This window comes from Lontra canadensis, unplaced genomic scaffold, assembly GCF_010015895.1.
Source record: "Lontra canadensis isolate GAN:19392208 unplaced genomic scaffold, GSC_riverotter_1.0 scaffold171, whole genome shotgun sequence".
Taxonomy (NCBI): domain Eukaryota; kingdom Metazoa; phylum Chordata; class Mammalia; order Carnivora; family Mustelidae; genus Lontra; species Lontra canadensis.
In genome coordinates this window covers 1,917,235-1,931,229 of record NW_022631165.1, presented here as the reverse complement: position 1 = coordinate 1,931,229, position 13,995 = coordinate 1,917,235, and the positions used below count along the sequence as shown (strand labels likewise).

Genomic DNA, 13,995 nt, shown 5'->3' with positions numbered 1-13,995 from the left:
GCGGGCTCTGGGCATGCGCGCTGGCGCCCTGCCTCCGGGCCGCGGGAGCCGGCGTTGGCCAGAATCGGGTCCCTGCGCTGAGGGGCGCAAGCCGAGTGGGCGGGGGATGCGGGGTCCCAACAAAGGCAAGGCTGGGGGCGTCCGAACCCGAGAGGGCTGCCAGCCAGAGTCGCCGCCCCGCCGGGTCACGCGTAGACCGGGGAACGCTCGTCTGCGTGGACACGACGTCCGGTCCCGAGCAGGCGGAGAGGGTGCGCAGGGGGTCCTACGGGCGGGACCTGACCTGAGGAGCCCTGAGGCCGAGGCCGAGAGAGACAGCCGGACGGAGACAGGATAGGGACACAGCAGGCCAAGAAAGGGGCCGAACTCGGGCAGAGACGCAGCGGGGACAGGGACCCGGACGCCCAAGCGGCAGAGGCAGGGCAGGCGGAGGTGACAGGCGGGCAGACGGGGACCGGAGGCGGTCGTCCTCGCTGGGGGAGGAGTCACAGCGCCCTCTGCGGGTCCCGGCAGGGGGCGGGGGAGCCAGTGCCCCCGAGCCCCACGGGGGTCCACGGGCGTCTGTGGAGATCAGAGTCCGTGAAGGTTGAAGCCCCCGCAGCCCTTGGGGAGTTTTCAGACCTTAAGTGGGTCCTGGCATCACAAGGGGGTTCGTATCTGTTGGGAGAGGGTCACGGTGCCTTTTTAGAAAGCTGAAAATGCGCTCTGAGGGGTCACTGCATCGCAGGTGGGAGAGTCTCAGCGGCCCTTAGGGTGTTCGCAGAGCCTCGAAGTGTAGTTCGGCCCCCCAGGGCGCTCCCAGCCTTCTGGGATGATCGCAGTGTCCCTTGGAGGGGGAAGATAATGCGAGGATGGGATGGCAGCTGCCCAAGGGAGCCTCGAAGCAGCTCTTTGGGGCCATCACATCCCTCTCTGTCGGGGCGGGGTGTCGCTGCGTCCGTCACAGCCCTCGCAGGCATGGGCGCGTGGCATCGAGGGAGTCGCTGGGCACGGTCGGGGGAGGGCCTAGATGGCGACGCGCGCGACGCCAGCAAAGACTCCTCTGCGGGCGGATGCACTGGATGAACGTGCGCCTCGAAGTGGAGGCAACGCCCCGCCCGCGCTTTGGGCTCAGGCCGTCCCGCAGCGACCCCGCTTCTCACGCCGCTGAAGCCTCCGCAGGCGCCGCGTCCACGCATCGCGCCAAGGCAGCACGAGGCTCCCGCGGGTCGCGCTGAGCCCGGGCCCTCGGCCCCCGACCGCGGTCCCTGGCCCGCCGCCGAGCAGCAGGTAGCGGCGCCCCGGCAGGAGGCGCGGGCAGCCGCAGGCCGCGTCCCGCGCGGGCACCCACAGCGCGCTGCTCCCCCGCCTCGCGCGCTCCTCGCCGCTCCGGAACACTGCAAGCACAGCCACCGGGAAGCGCGTCCACGAGCCGTGCGCCTCGCCCTGCGCGCCCACCGCCACCTGCACCGCTGCGGGGAGGGAGAGAGGGGGCGGGGTCAAGTGGGGCGGAGCCGTGAGGGGGCGGGCGGTGCGGAGGAGCACAGAGCGCCAGCGGTGTGGGGAGCGGGGGGCGCGAAAGGGACCGAACCCGGTGGGGGGCACTCAGCGCTGGGGTGGGGGTGGGCATCGAGAGGCAGCGATAGTGGGAGGCTCAGGGAGGGAAAAGAGCAAGGCGAGAGGGTGAGGGCAGGAGCCTACCGTAGTCCTTCCTGCAGAACTTCTTCAAGCTGATGCGGTAACTGCCCCGGGCTGGTTTGCAGTGCAAGTCGCAGTCTGGAGGGGGTGTGGAGGCTGGCACAGAATCCCCACCTCCCTACCCCACCCTTTCCTCCTCCCCTCCTTGAACCCATAGCCCTCCCCCCCCCCACGCTCATGCCAATCTGGGACCTTGTTCTGGGTCCACTCACCCTGGGGCTCCACAGGGCTGCTCTCCTCAGTGGGTCCAGGGGCAGGAGTCTCTGCGAACAGGATGAAAGAACGGCCTGCACTGAAGAGGGACCATGTGCGGGGAGGGCTCAGGGGACAAGCCGGTACCAGCAGGGAGCTGGCGTGGGTGGCCTTGGCTGAGGTGGCTGAAGGAAGGAGGGCAAGGTCACTCACTAACACAGGGGGCCACTGGAGAGCGGCTCTGCTGGAAGCCAGGGGCGCAGCGATTACAGGTGAGGCCGGTGACGCCGTCCTTGCAGGGACACTGGCCTGTGGTCTGGTTGCAGGTTTTGCCAGCGGCACCAACAGGGTGACAGTCACATGCTGAGGACAGAGACAGGATGGTTAGAAGCCCATGTGGGAATGCGGGAAACGAGAAGGCGAAGATGTGCAGGTAGCTGGTGGCAGGCTCACCCCTGCAAGCGCGGCGGTCACTCAGGGCACGCCCAGGGTCGCGATAGAAGCCCTCCCGGCAGTAGTGGCAGTGACGGCCTGCGGTATTGTGCCGGCAGTTGAGACAGACGCCGCCGCTGCGACGGCCGGACAGTCGGTACAGCTCCATGTTGAAGCGGCAGCGGCGGGCATGGCCGTTGCAGGAGCAAGCTGCAGGAAGGGATGGGTCAGGGGCAGGCTGGCCTGGTCCAGGATCCCCAGGCCACCCTCCAAGGCCTCACCAAGGCAGGCGTGGGCTTCCCGGGCCGTGGCCCGCTGCCATGGCCTGTCGCAGTAGAAGGGCTTGCAGCGGCCGCAGTCGGGGCCCTCGGTGCCATGCTGACAGTCGCAGATCAGGTGGCCCTGGGTGTCCAGCAGGCACCTTGAGGCGTGCCCATTGCACTTGCAGCGCCCGCCCACCTGGAGCTCAGTAGCTGAGTACGAGTAAGGGACCATGGCCACGGAGTCCCTGGTGTCCCCCAGCACGGCAGGCCTTGTGAGCACTAGTTGAATGTCTGTGGCAGTCACCCAGTCTTGGAGAACTGGGCTGCTGTCCAGATCCAGGCCTGGTGGGCTTCCGTCCTGCACGCTGAAAGCCAGAAGGCCACCTCCATCAGGCTGGACCTGGGGCTCAGGGAAGCACAGAGCTTCAGGCCCTGGGCCAGGTGGGCTGTCCGCAGAGGCAGGTAGGCGGCCGTAGTCCAGGCCACAGTGGGAGGAGAAGAAGCCCAGTGGGGCCCAGCTACGGCCATGGTCCTGTGACTTGAGCAGGGCCACCGAGGCCGGGGGCGCAGAGCAGAAGCGCAAGCTCACGAACACCAGCTCAAAAGCCTTGCCCAGAGGCACTGTGAGAGTCACATTGTGGGGCACCTGGGTGAGTGAATCCGAACGCCAGCACACAGGGCTTGTGGTGCTCCCCGCCGAGGTCAGGAGGGCGGCAGGGTGTGCCCGCCTCGGGTCCGAGGCATCACAGGCCCGCGTGGCCGGCCGCCCGCACGTGCTGGACGCCAGAACCTCGCGGCCCAAGGCGGCGTTCACCAGGCCGGGCACGCAGCCGCGGGGCGCACCGCCGTCGTCATGGCAGGGGTCGGCAGGCGCTGGCGGCCCCAGGCTCAGCGCGGTGGAAAGCGTGCCCGCGGTCAGCAGCAGCCCCCAGGGCCAGCCGGGCATGGCCGGAGACGCGGTGAATCAGCCAGCCCGCCGGGCCCCACGCCGCTGCCCTCGGGGGGAAAGAGCCCGGATCCGAGGCTCTGCCCGCTGGCCCGCAATGCCGCGCAATCCCGGGCGGCCCCAGCCGAGGCCAAGAGGTGGGAGCAGCCGCGGGCACGCCCCGGGCCAAGCGCAACAGCGGGGATGCTGGCGCGTCCTCCCGCTGGGCCTGGAGCGTTGACAGGAGTCGCCCCAGCTCCCGGCGCCTCCGCCCGCGGAGGCCCCACCCGTCGCCCGCCGCTGCACTCACCCACCGAGGGCCGGGTCGAGCAGGTCTCCCGGCCTCCCGGGAAGGGCCGAGGGCGGGCGGGGCCTCGGGCGCCCGGGCCGCCGCCTCCTCCCGGCTGTAGCGAGGGCGGGCAAGCTGTGCCAGGAGGGGGTGGGGGGCGCAGTAGGCGCAAGCCTGGGCCCAGCCGGGGGCGGGGCTGCTCGGGCCGGGGAAGGAGGGAGGGGAGGGGAGGGGGCCTCGTCGGCAGAGCCGGAATCAGAAGCAGATTCAGACACTGGCTGGGCCAGCGGGGGAGGGGGCTGGGAGGCCCGGGAACCGGGGGAGGGGCCGGGGAGCCAGGAATGCGCCGGCGGGAGGGGTCTGGAGGGGGCGGCTCAGCCACGCAGCCCGTGGGGGACCACCCAGCAGGGTCCCCGGCCTGCATCCAGGCCCTGACTGCTCCTGGGGCTGTGCCACGTGCTGGGCGGGGGTCTGGCCGCCTCCTCCCTCAGGCCCATCTGGCAGGCTGGGCCCTCCATCTGAAGGCTGGTGCCCTGATGCTCCCTTGGGTCTCTACAGGGAACACTCAGGGCTGTAGCAGCCAAGTAGGGCTGGTGGTTATGGGATGTCCCCAAGCAGTGGTCGGCTCCAGTAGAAAAAAACCCACAATTGGGACCAGGTCTGATTTTGAAACCAAGCTGCTCCAATTTCTGGCTCTGTGGTTCAGGCTCCTTAACCTGAGATTTAGTTTTTTTCATCGGACTGTTACTCAACTTTGCTGAGCCTTTGGTGGTGGGGGTGGGAGGGGGGGTTGACGAGCTGCAAAGGTATTGGATGCAGCCAGGGAGGGACTCCACAGCCTTGAGTCCTTCTTGCTTTATGTTCAGGAAGGATGTGTCCTCCCCATCTGACTGGAGCTTGCCTAAGTAATGAAATTGGCATATGCCACCCAGATCAGGCCGAACTCGTGTCCCGCAGCATCTCTGGGTCTCCATCTAGTTGCATCACTGAGATGGGGCCAGCCCCTAGAGCTGGCAGGGAGGAAGCAGAAGCTGGGGGAGGGGAGCCCACTAATTAACTGGATCCCGTGGGGTTCGGGTTCTTGGTCAGCAGTCGAGGACCCCTGTAGTGGTTTGGGAGTGGAGTTTGGCCCATGGGGAGGGCCTGGTCACATGTCAGAACCTCTGAGCCTGGACCACATGCTGGCAGGTTTGAGTAGGGAAACTGAGGCAGGAACCCAGCCGGGCAGTCTGGGCCCCAGCTGGGGATGGGGCAGATGTAGCCGAGATTGACCCAGTCAAGAGAGACCAGAACTGCTCCGGATAGAGACCACTTCCCCAGAACCAGTAAGCCCCTGATGAAGGGGGGCAAGCAGGAAGAGTTGGCTGCATGCAGAGGGGCCAGGGAACACGGGAACGTGTGTGACCTGGGAGAAAGTATGAGAAGTTTCAGTTCAGGCCAGGCCCAGCAGATGATGGAGGTTGCCATGTGGATCCGTCCGGGCTGGCAGAGCTGCCTCTTCTACAAGAAGAAGGTAGAGAGAAGCAGTATCTTCTTGCTGTATAGGAGAGTAGGGACAGGGGGACCCTGGAGCCTCCCAAGGGAAACCAAAAGAGAAGAGGATGGAGCAGCCAGGAAGATAGGGTGATGGGACACCTGAAGTGACTAGCACCTTCTGGTCAAGCCCTCACAAATGCAGGGGTGGGGGGGTGCAGGGGCTGATGAGATCATGGGAGGCTTGGGAAGAATCCAGTCAGAGGGGCTGCTGGCTTCTCTCCCTTCGCCTTTGGCAGCAGCAGGGCTGCTGGGTCGGTGGGTCCCCTCTGCCCCAGGTGCCATGGCACCTAATCTCAACTTCGAGATAAAAAAAAGGTTCCCCTTACAACAGATAGCCGTGGACAAATGAGGGCGCTGACCCGGAGCCCAGTCTGCTCCAGCATGAGTCAAGTTCAAAAACGGCATTTTCCCAGCCACCCTCTTCGAAGTCTTTCTGATCAACAGCCTCAACCCCAGCCTGGGGAGAGTGAGCCCCTGGCAAGAGAGTACCGGCTGCGACAGATCCTTCTGGGACCGTTAGGAGCTAAGGGGTGACTAGCTGGCCGCAGTGGGGAGAGATGCCCAGGCCCAACACGAGGGTTCCACAGAGCCCGAGATGAGCCTCCAGGGAGTCCCTGGCTGTCTGGAGTTCAAGACGCAGGAGGGAAGAAAGGAAATCGGGGGGCAGCCTCCCCTCCAACCCTGCGTCAGACTTGCAGGCTTTGTCTGCAGCCCAGCCTCCCCGGGAGTTGGGGCTAAGGTCTGCAGAACATCTGGTGGTTTCTGGTGTGGGTGGAAGGAGGCCCTCAGGGCTCAGCCTGCTGCGTGCACGAGTGTTCAGAGCGTTGGTCGGTGTTAGCAAGCAGAAAGCTCTGGGCCCAGAGGGCTATAGTACCACCACCTCCCCAGGGAGGAGGCTGCAGGCAGCCCCACCTCTTCCCCCAGAATGGCCCCCTGAACGCATTCTCTTCTGGCCCCTAAGGATGGCCCTGGCAGATGGCCTGATGAGAGTGAGGGAGGGCCTTCTCTGCAGCCCCCAGTCTGGGCTCATTGCTGGACTCAGTCCTGTGGACTGTGCCACCTGTCCCCAGCCTCTGGGGCCTCTCACCCTTCTCCGCTGGTCCTGGTCCATCCTGGCACCTTAGAGGAGACCCCGCCCTCTCACCGCCCCCCATGCACCTTGTCAGTCCACTCCCATCCCCAGTCAGAGTGACAGCTGCTGGCTTTGGGGGCACACAGAGAACCTGTCCAGGGAGAAAAGGACTCAGGGGACCAGACAGTCCCAGGCCTCAGGCGCCTGGGGTCTTTCCTTGTCAGGTGAACTGACCCAACACTCCTGGCCCAGCCCAGGACATACTGTTCTGTCCAGACCTTTGCAAGCCACCACTTGTACACATTTCACACAAATTTATTGAGCGTCTATTATGCCAAGAGGGGCTTCCGGCCGAGCAGGGAAGACAGACGGCATGGGGAGGGGAGCACAATCTGCTTCACCCCAGGAGGGTGGACTTGCCGAGTCCGCGGCCATCCCCCACCTTGCTCCCCGGGCAAGGCCCCCGTGCCACGCAGGCCCTCTCCGCGGTGGCGATCGACTCTGCGCGCCAAGCAGAACGCTGAAAAGCAACGCTGGGAGGAGTGGGGAGAGGCGAGTCCGAAGAGCAGAGGGAAATGGCTCGTAGCTCCCACCCCCTTGGCCTCCTAAGGGCTTAGGAAGGAACGGTCTGGGGAGTGGGCTTTCGCGTCCCGCTCGCTGTGCTCTGCGCGCCCCGGCGGGGCGAGGTCCGGAGAGAGGAGGCGTCCGGCTCCCGGTGACTTCGCTGGGGAGGGGCCGCGCGCGCGGGCTCAGGACGTCCCCGGCTCCCGCCGCCCCGCGCGCCCGGCCCGCCGCTGCCGCCGGGCGCGCCAGCACAGGAAGGCGGCGGCCAGGAGCCCGAGGCCCGCGCCCAGCGTGGTCAGCGCCACGCCCTGCTCCAGGTCCAGGTGGGGTCCGCGCAGCGAGAAGGTGATGGCCGTGGCGGCGGCGCCGGCCAGCAGGGTCACGACGCCGAACGGCAGGACGCAGCGCGGCCAGGAACCCCCCACTCCGCCGGTGGCCAAAAGCAGCGCGCGCAGAGCCCCGGGGGGCTCGGGGGGCGCAGAGGGGGCGGGGGGCTCGGCAGGCGCCGCGGGCGGGGGCTCGGGCGCGCTCATGCCGCCGATGGGGGCCCGCGCTCAGGGTGGGTGTGGGCGCCCGCGCAGCCCCCACTCCGGTCCTCGACCGCCACGTCAGAGCGGATTGGCCCGGGATGCGGTGACGCCACCGGGACGCCGGGGAGAGGAGGTCGCCGCCGCCTCCCGGCTTGGCGCTGAATCAGGGTGGGCGGGCGCGAATGTCGAAGGGGCGCTAACCCAGACCTCTGCCCTCCTTCTCCCTCATGCTCCGGGCGCCACCTGCCTGCCCAGGTGCGGACAGCGCTCCACAAGGCAACACGGAGGACGGGTCCTGACGGGAGGGTCATTGAATCAGCAACCTCTGGGTGCCCATCTGGGCCTGGCTAGGAACCAAGGTGGACAGCATCCCTGCCCTCAGGGGGCAAAGGTCCAGTAAACCAAGTGGACTGGTGGACTAAAATAATTATGGTGGAGACCACTGGCTATGGAAATGGGTTTTGGCCAGTAGCAGGGTGGGGGATTCACCCCGGAAATGAAAGGTTCCTCAAGACCAGATCAATGGGCATGGTCTCTGGAAGTAGCAACAAAGTGGCCTGGAGGGGGTTAGCTGTCCCCCAGCTCCCCACCTCTGGGTTCCCCCTTCCCTGTTCCTGCCCTGGTCAGTGGACAGAGCTGTTCCACTCCCTACAGGCCCCTTACTGCAATGAGGACTGTTTTTAGGTTTCCTGCTTTGGTCTGTCATCTAGTCCCCAGCAGCCGCCAAGACCTGGGATTCCATTACTCAAGGTTTCTGGCCTGTGGGGGCAGCCCCAAGGCTGCTTCAGCATCACTCAGCTCATGCCCCACACCTGTGACACCCTGCCTGGCGCTCAGAAGACCCAGCCTGCCCCAGGAGCTGCCTGGCTCGGGGCCTGGGTCCCCCGAGAGCAGAGGCTGGTGTGAATTCCCTGCTGCTCATTGCTAGCTACACAAAGGACCAGTGTCCCAGCTCTGAGGATTGTGCTTGGTTGGCTCAGGTGCCTAGGCAAGACTTGTTTAAAGAACACTATGGCCTCCCGGGCCACCCCAGGGCCTACCACTGTGTAATTTGTCCTCGCCCCAGCCACAGGGGTAAGGGCCATTACTGCTGCGGGCCCCTCGGGAGCCTCCTGGGGTCATCTGAGACCGGCTGCACAGGCAGAGAGCAGGCGTGGGCTGAAGGAAGAGCCGGGCCACCCCAGGTGGGGAGGTGGCAGGGTTCCTAAGCAAAGGGAGCTTACATCCCCGTACCTGCCCACCAGAGCCTAAAAGGTGGTGTCGGGGGAGGCCTGCCCTGGGCTCTGTCACCGTGCCGGCGCTCTCAGCCCCACGGCGCTACCTCGGGGCTGGGTCCTCACAGCAGGCTCTGGGAGTGAAAAGGCTGTGGAACCCATATTCCAAGGACGGGGAGGGAGTGAGGAGCCTCCCATTGCCCAGATCCAGCTCCAGGGGCCGCAGGTGGTCACGTCTCTTTGATAACCTCTCTTGACAACTACCCCCAGTATGACACTAGGGACGACACTGGGAACTGAGGCTCAGTTCCCTTAAGAATCTTGCTGAAAGTCCCCCAGCAGAAATCAAGTCAAAGTGGAAACCCAAACCTATGACTGGTATAAACCCAGAAACCATGACCTTGAGCTCTGCGTTTTCTTGCCTTCCTTCAGCGGGAGAGGCAGGAGCCTCGGAGGAGGTGACAGTGCAGTCAGTGAAGGGGGCCCACGCAGGCCACAGCAACAGCCCAGGAGGAAGTGGTGAGCACGGGTGCTAGAAGGACCACTGTGGTCATGAGAGCCCATTCACTGAGTTGGGCCAGTGGCTTTTGCGTCTTTTAGTGAGCCCAGTCTAGGCAAGGGGGGAAGGGGCTCCCGGTGTGCTCGGGCTGAAGCTGGAGGGGAGTCCCCAGTGCTGCTCACCTTCAGTGTCCTCCTGCCCCCTCCCTGCAGCACAGAGGCCTACGTGTGTTCTCAATAAATACGCTGGATATGTTCGTGGTAAGCAAAAACACAAAGAAAAAAAAACAAACAGGCCAAGTCCCGCCTTAAATCTAGATCCTTTTAAAAGGAGTTTTAATGTCATACAAGCGGCTGATATGTTTGAAAACAGGAAAGAACAGAGGTAGCTAAGAAAAAAGCCCGACAGGCCTCTGGTCTCCGAGCCTGCTAAAGGCTACGCCAAGCAGAGGCCTGTCCGCTAGCTTTGGGGCCCCGGGCTGTTCGGTAGAAGCCGGGGGCTGTCCCCCCACAGCGGGGACCCTGCTTTCCCAGGTGGGTACAGCCATCTCTGAGCCCCCCAGGCCACCACATCGAAAGTTCTCTCAATCTGCCTTGACCTAATAGGGGGGCGCTCTCCCAGTCGCGTGGGTCAGAGCAACCTCACCCTCCTGGCAGGGTCCAGCGGTCTGGGAAGTGGCGGGGTCGGGGGTGCGGCTGGCCACAGGAAGGGCTCAGTCGGCAGGTTCATCTCGAAGGACGGTGAGGAAGCGCTCCCCTCCCTCACAGAGCAGGCTATGCACAGCTCGGCAAAGTGCCAGCCAGGGCGGCCCCGGAGGCTCCCGCGCGCCCACCAGCGGGAGGAGGTCAGCCATCAGGACCTTGGGGGGTAACACATGGCCACGATCTCAGCAGGGGACCGGTCCCAGGCGGCCAGTGGCGGGCTTACAGAAGGCACCCACAGTGGGGCAATTCCAGGGAGGGCTTCGGGCACCATGTGCCAGGCCCTTCATCCCAGAGCTCTGCGCCTAGGCCTGTGCACAGCCCAGAGGCTCCATCTTCTGGCTGGGCCCAAAGCCCCCCCACTCCCCTGGCACCCAGTCACCTAGTCCCCCCCGTTCCGGAAGTACCTTCTGCAGGTGAATCTGCTGGTCCAGCATGGCCACCCGTAGCCCGAGGACCGCCAGACTCTGCAGCTCCTCGGGGCTGGAGTAGAGAAGAAGCTGGGGGCTCCAGGTAGGGTCTGTTCTTCCCTCACAGGGCACTGAGGCTCTGCAGCATCTCCCCTCAGGCCACGGCCCCAGCTGTTGTCCTGCCATGGCTGTGAGGACAAGGGGATGTGGCCTCATGGGGGGGCAGCCAGGGACCTCCTTCCCACTTGCCTTTAAGGGGGTGTGAAGCCTCCCTCTGCCCTGGCTGGAGCACTTCCGTCCAGCAACAACCATCTCTTGCAACACCAGGCAAGTCCCCTGACTGTACGCCTGTGACTCTCACTTTCTCGGGAACTAGATAAACACGCAGACCGTGTACAATGACACAGCTGCGTCGGGAGAGGCAGCAGGGTGGGGGCGCAGTGCCGCCTAGTCCTGCGGGACAAGGCGGTGGGGTGACCCTATCTTTGCCCGGAGGCCCTTGACCACTGACCAGACCTTAGCACGAGGGGAGGGGGGTGGCGGGTCTCACCTGCACGCAGCTCCTGCAGTCTGTGGAGACACTGCCCCGCGATGGCCTGCAGCCCCTCCAGGGTAAGCAGGGAGTGGTACTCCTGCATCCGGTCGGCAGGGTCTACACAAAAATCAGGAAGGGCAGGCCGGGTCCATGCCAGTCCCGAAGCCCTCCCAGCCCTGAGACACACACGGCAGGGCCCGCTCACCCGCGGAGAGAACTTCCTCCATTCGCTGTCTCATCAGCGAGCAGGCCTTCCGCAGGAGCCCGGCCTCCACCTCTACCTCCGCGGCAGCGAGCCCAGAGCCGGGCCAGCCCGACTGGACATGGGTCAGGGAATCTCCTCTGCAGCCAGGTTCTCCCCCTTCCCCTCCCGCCAAGGACAGGACCCCAGAGCGGTTCTGGCCCTTGCTGGAGTTCCTCTTTAAACTCACCAGGCCGGAACCACCCGCAGCCCCCACCCTGGGGGTCCCACAAGCCCAGAAAGAATACAGTCGTCTTCATTTTCTGGAGGAACTGGGTTTTGGCCATGGAAGCAGCGTCCTTGGAGTCACTGGTCTGGGGAGAGCTGAGCTGGGCCCACAGGCTGGAACGCACAGAGGCACCGGTCGTCCATCTAGCTGGGCCTCAGGAGGCAGGGAAAGGCCAGGGCAGGGGCCCCATGAGGGGTGTTTGGCTCTGCCGAATGCCAGGAGGGGCCTCCCCAGGCTTTGGGGGATGGAGAGGACGCTGTCCGTGAGAGGGAGACAGAGCCCACACACTCTGGAAAGTACTAAGAATTCAAGGGAGGAGAGGAAAAGAACTGGCAACCCCCCTGGAAACTGGGACTAACTGGGACTACCTGAGACCACGGTAGAGAACTCTGGGTGCAGGCTCTGGAGCAGACACTGCTCGAACACGTGAAAGGCCCCGCCTTGTTGAACCCTTATTGCACCTTTATGGAGCTGACACTATCACACCCACCTCCACAGGGAAGACAGCTGGGGACACAAAGTCTCTAAACCCCAAAGCCCACTGAGTCTGAGTCCTAGCCAGAAAGACTCTCTTAACATGGAAAGTGTCCCCACCCAGCCAAAAAAGCAGAGTGCCTGCCGGAAACGTCTTACCGATGTGGCCCTGGGCTGGTGGGATGCCTGGGCCTCCCTGGTCTCCCCTCCACCCCCACCCAGCTGAGACTCAACCTTACCGGGAGTTCTGGGAAGCCGCTTTCCTGTAGGCCATGGGTAGCTTCAGCAGGCTCCTGCCAGGGAAGCCAGTGCTCAGAGCAGCCTCACTCTGGGGGCTTCCCCCGCCCCCAACAAGCAACAGGGCTTTCAGATTGGTTGTGGGAGCCAGCACAGTCCAGCTCTGCCCCAGTGAAGGACACCAGGAGCAGAGCCCAGGCCCTCCACAGCCCATGTGGAGTCCTGGGGCTGGGTGGAACGGGTGGTTAAGAGGATGGGGCACTGGACAGCCAGGGAGAAGGGGACAGGCTCTAGCAATGGTCCATTCTGCAAGCTTCGGGGCACGGATCCCATGGGATGGCAACCTAGGGGCTCCCCTGGTCCACATCCAGTTCGACACCCTGTTCTGTCACCCCCCATCCCAGATTCCTGCTGCTGGCCAGAGTCTGGGCAGGTACACACAACAGTTCCTCTGGGAAGGGTTTGGGCAACATACCCCTTCTCCTTCAGTGTGAAAGCTTCTGGGGCCCGAGGAGCAGCCAATGGAGGTATCTGTTGGTCCCTGAGGCCTGGTCTGGGCTTGGTGGTTGAGGCTCCTCTCCCCATATGGGTGCGATCACCCACTGATGGAAGCCTGCACTCAGGGAGGCCCCTGGCAGGCACTGTGGTCTGGTGGACGCCCCTGGGTGGTTTTGTCTCTGAGGCTTGACGGCCAGCTTGGCCTGAGGTCCGGGGTGGGGCAGAGGCTGTGGTGGCACGAGAAGTGGCAGCGGACTTCAGGCTAAGGGCCCCGTGTCTTTCTCCAGCCTTAGAGACGCCTTTTCTCACCCGCACAGCCTTCTCCAGTGCCTGGGTCAGAAGCTCCAGCTCCCTGAGGTCTTGAGGGCTGGGCGTGCCTGCTGCAAAAGCCGAGAACTCTTGCAGTGGTCACTCACCACGGCTTGTCGGAAAACAGAGCAGGGCAGCACCAAGGAAAGGCGGGCGGTGCAAGTTTACCTGGAGGCGGGGCCTCTTCATCAGTTTCTGGCTCTGGGGTTGGCTCCGCAGCCGGCGTTTCGGCTGGTTCCCTGCCAAGACCAGTACAGTGGCGGCACGGCCAAGAGGCAGGGCCCAGACCCGACCGACCCCAAGGAGCCGCCTGGCCTCGCGGCAGCCCCCCAACCTCAGAGCCTGCAGGCAAAGGGGACCACAGCTGGCAACAAGCAAGTGGGCGCTGGGCCTGGCCTCCCCGCCCGGGGGCTCTGAGCGGGGTTCCGAGGGCGGCCCGGCCGGGTGGTCTCGGGGTCCGCGTACCAGGTCCGCAGCAGCCGGCGGGAGACGCGCAGGCTCCGCTCCAGCTGCCGCTGCCGCTCGGCGCAGGCGTCCAGGGCATCCCGCAGCTCGGCCACCAGCCTGGGAGGGGCGCACCGGCGGCTCAGCACCCCGGCTGGCCGCGCGCTGCGCCCCCTCCCGCCCCGCTCCCTCCCAGCGCGCGGGTCTCACCGGCGCGAGCACCCCGCGGGCAGCATGGAGGCGGCCGCGGATCCTCCGGATTTGCCGCCTCCGGGAAGTCAGGTCCTTTCCGGGCTAGGACACCGCCCCCTTCCGGCCTCGCGACCCAATCCCGAGCCCAGGGCTCAGGGCCCGCCCCGCCCTCGACCCCGCCCCCGCCCCCGGTGCTCGGGGTTCTGCGTCCCAGCCCCCGAGGCGCCCGCGCGGACTCCGGCTCGGACCCGGGCTGGGAGGCAGCAGAGGGTGCTCCGGTGGCACACGGACATCTAGTTCGGATGACTGGGCAAATGGTGGCCCTGAGATTGCTTACGGTTGACTTTGTCCTTACTGAAGGCCCACTAAAGCAGGGCCCAGCTGCCCTGCGGACCCCAGGCCACTCGGCCTGGGGCCGGGTACTTGGCGGGGCCCAGTGGGTACTGACAGAGGTGAAGAGGACACATGTGTTGGGGCCACAGCCAGGGAGGAGGGAGCGTTCGCTTGTGGACATCCTGAGGAAGCGACGACA

The 13,995-nt window shown here is 65.1% G+C and overlaps 2 protein-coding genes across 2 annotated transcripts; both read right to left on the bottom strand.

Annotated features, from left to right (window-relative positions):
- Positions 1-147: 147 nt before the first annotated feature.
- Positions 148-3,510, bottom strand: NTN3 (netrin 3). The gene is made up of 6 exons (XM_032846023.1): positions 2,583-3,510; positions 2,323-2,511; positions 2,083-2,232; positions 1,890-1,940; positions 1,681-1,755; positions 148-1,451 (listed from the first exon to the last, which is right to left on the bottom strand). The coding sequence occupies exons 1-6, from the start codon at positions 3,508-3,510 to the stop codon at positions 1,111-1,113; spliced, it is 1,734 nt and encodes a 577-aa protein (XP_032701914.1). The 3' UTR covers positions 148-1,110.
- Positions 3,511-9,493: 5,983 nt separating this feature from the next.
- Positions 9,494-13,576, bottom strand: TEDC2 (tubulin epsilon and delta complex 2). The gene is made up of 10 exons (XM_032846077.1): positions 13,482-13,576; positions 13,293-13,391; positions 12,996-13,066; positions 12,496-12,898; positions 12,023-12,076; positions 11,329-11,422; positions 11,045-11,156; positions 10,855-10,956; positions 10,302-10,492; positions 9,494-10,052 (listed from the first exon to the last, which is right to left on the bottom strand). The coding sequence occupies exons 1-10, from the start codon at positions 13,505-13,507 to the stop codon at positions 9,906-9,908; spliced, it is 1,299 nt and encodes a 432-aa protein (XP_032701968.1). The 5' UTR covers positions 13,508-13,576; the 3' UTR covers positions 9,494-9,905.
- Between the last annotated feature and the right edge of the window lie 419 nt (positions 13,577-13,995).

Coding starts and splice junctions, on each gene's coding strand:
- NTN3 (XM_032846023.1), bottom strand. CDS start 3,510: ATGCCCGGCTGGCCCTGGGGGCTGCTGCTGACCGCGGGCACGCTTTCC. Junction 2,512..2,582: donor GGAAGCCCACGCCTGCCTTG/GTGAGGCCTTGG, acceptor CCCTTCCTGCAG/CTTGCTCCTGCAACGGCCAT. Junction 1,756..1,889: donor CAGCCCTGTGGAGCCCCAGG/GTGAGTGGACCC, acceptor CACCCCCTCCAG/ACTGCGACTTGCACTGCAAA.
- TEDC2 (XM_032846077.1), bottom strand. CDS start 13,507: ATGCTGCCCGCGGGGTGCTCGCGCCG. Junction 12,899..12,995: donor TGAAGAGGCCCCGCCTCCAG/GTAAACTTGCAC, acceptor CGGCTTTTGCAG/CAGGCACGCCCAGCCCTCAA. Junction 10,493..10,854: donor ACTGCAGGAGCTGCGTGCAG/GTGAGACCCGCC, acceptor TTGTCCTCACAG/CCATGGCAGGACAACAGCTG.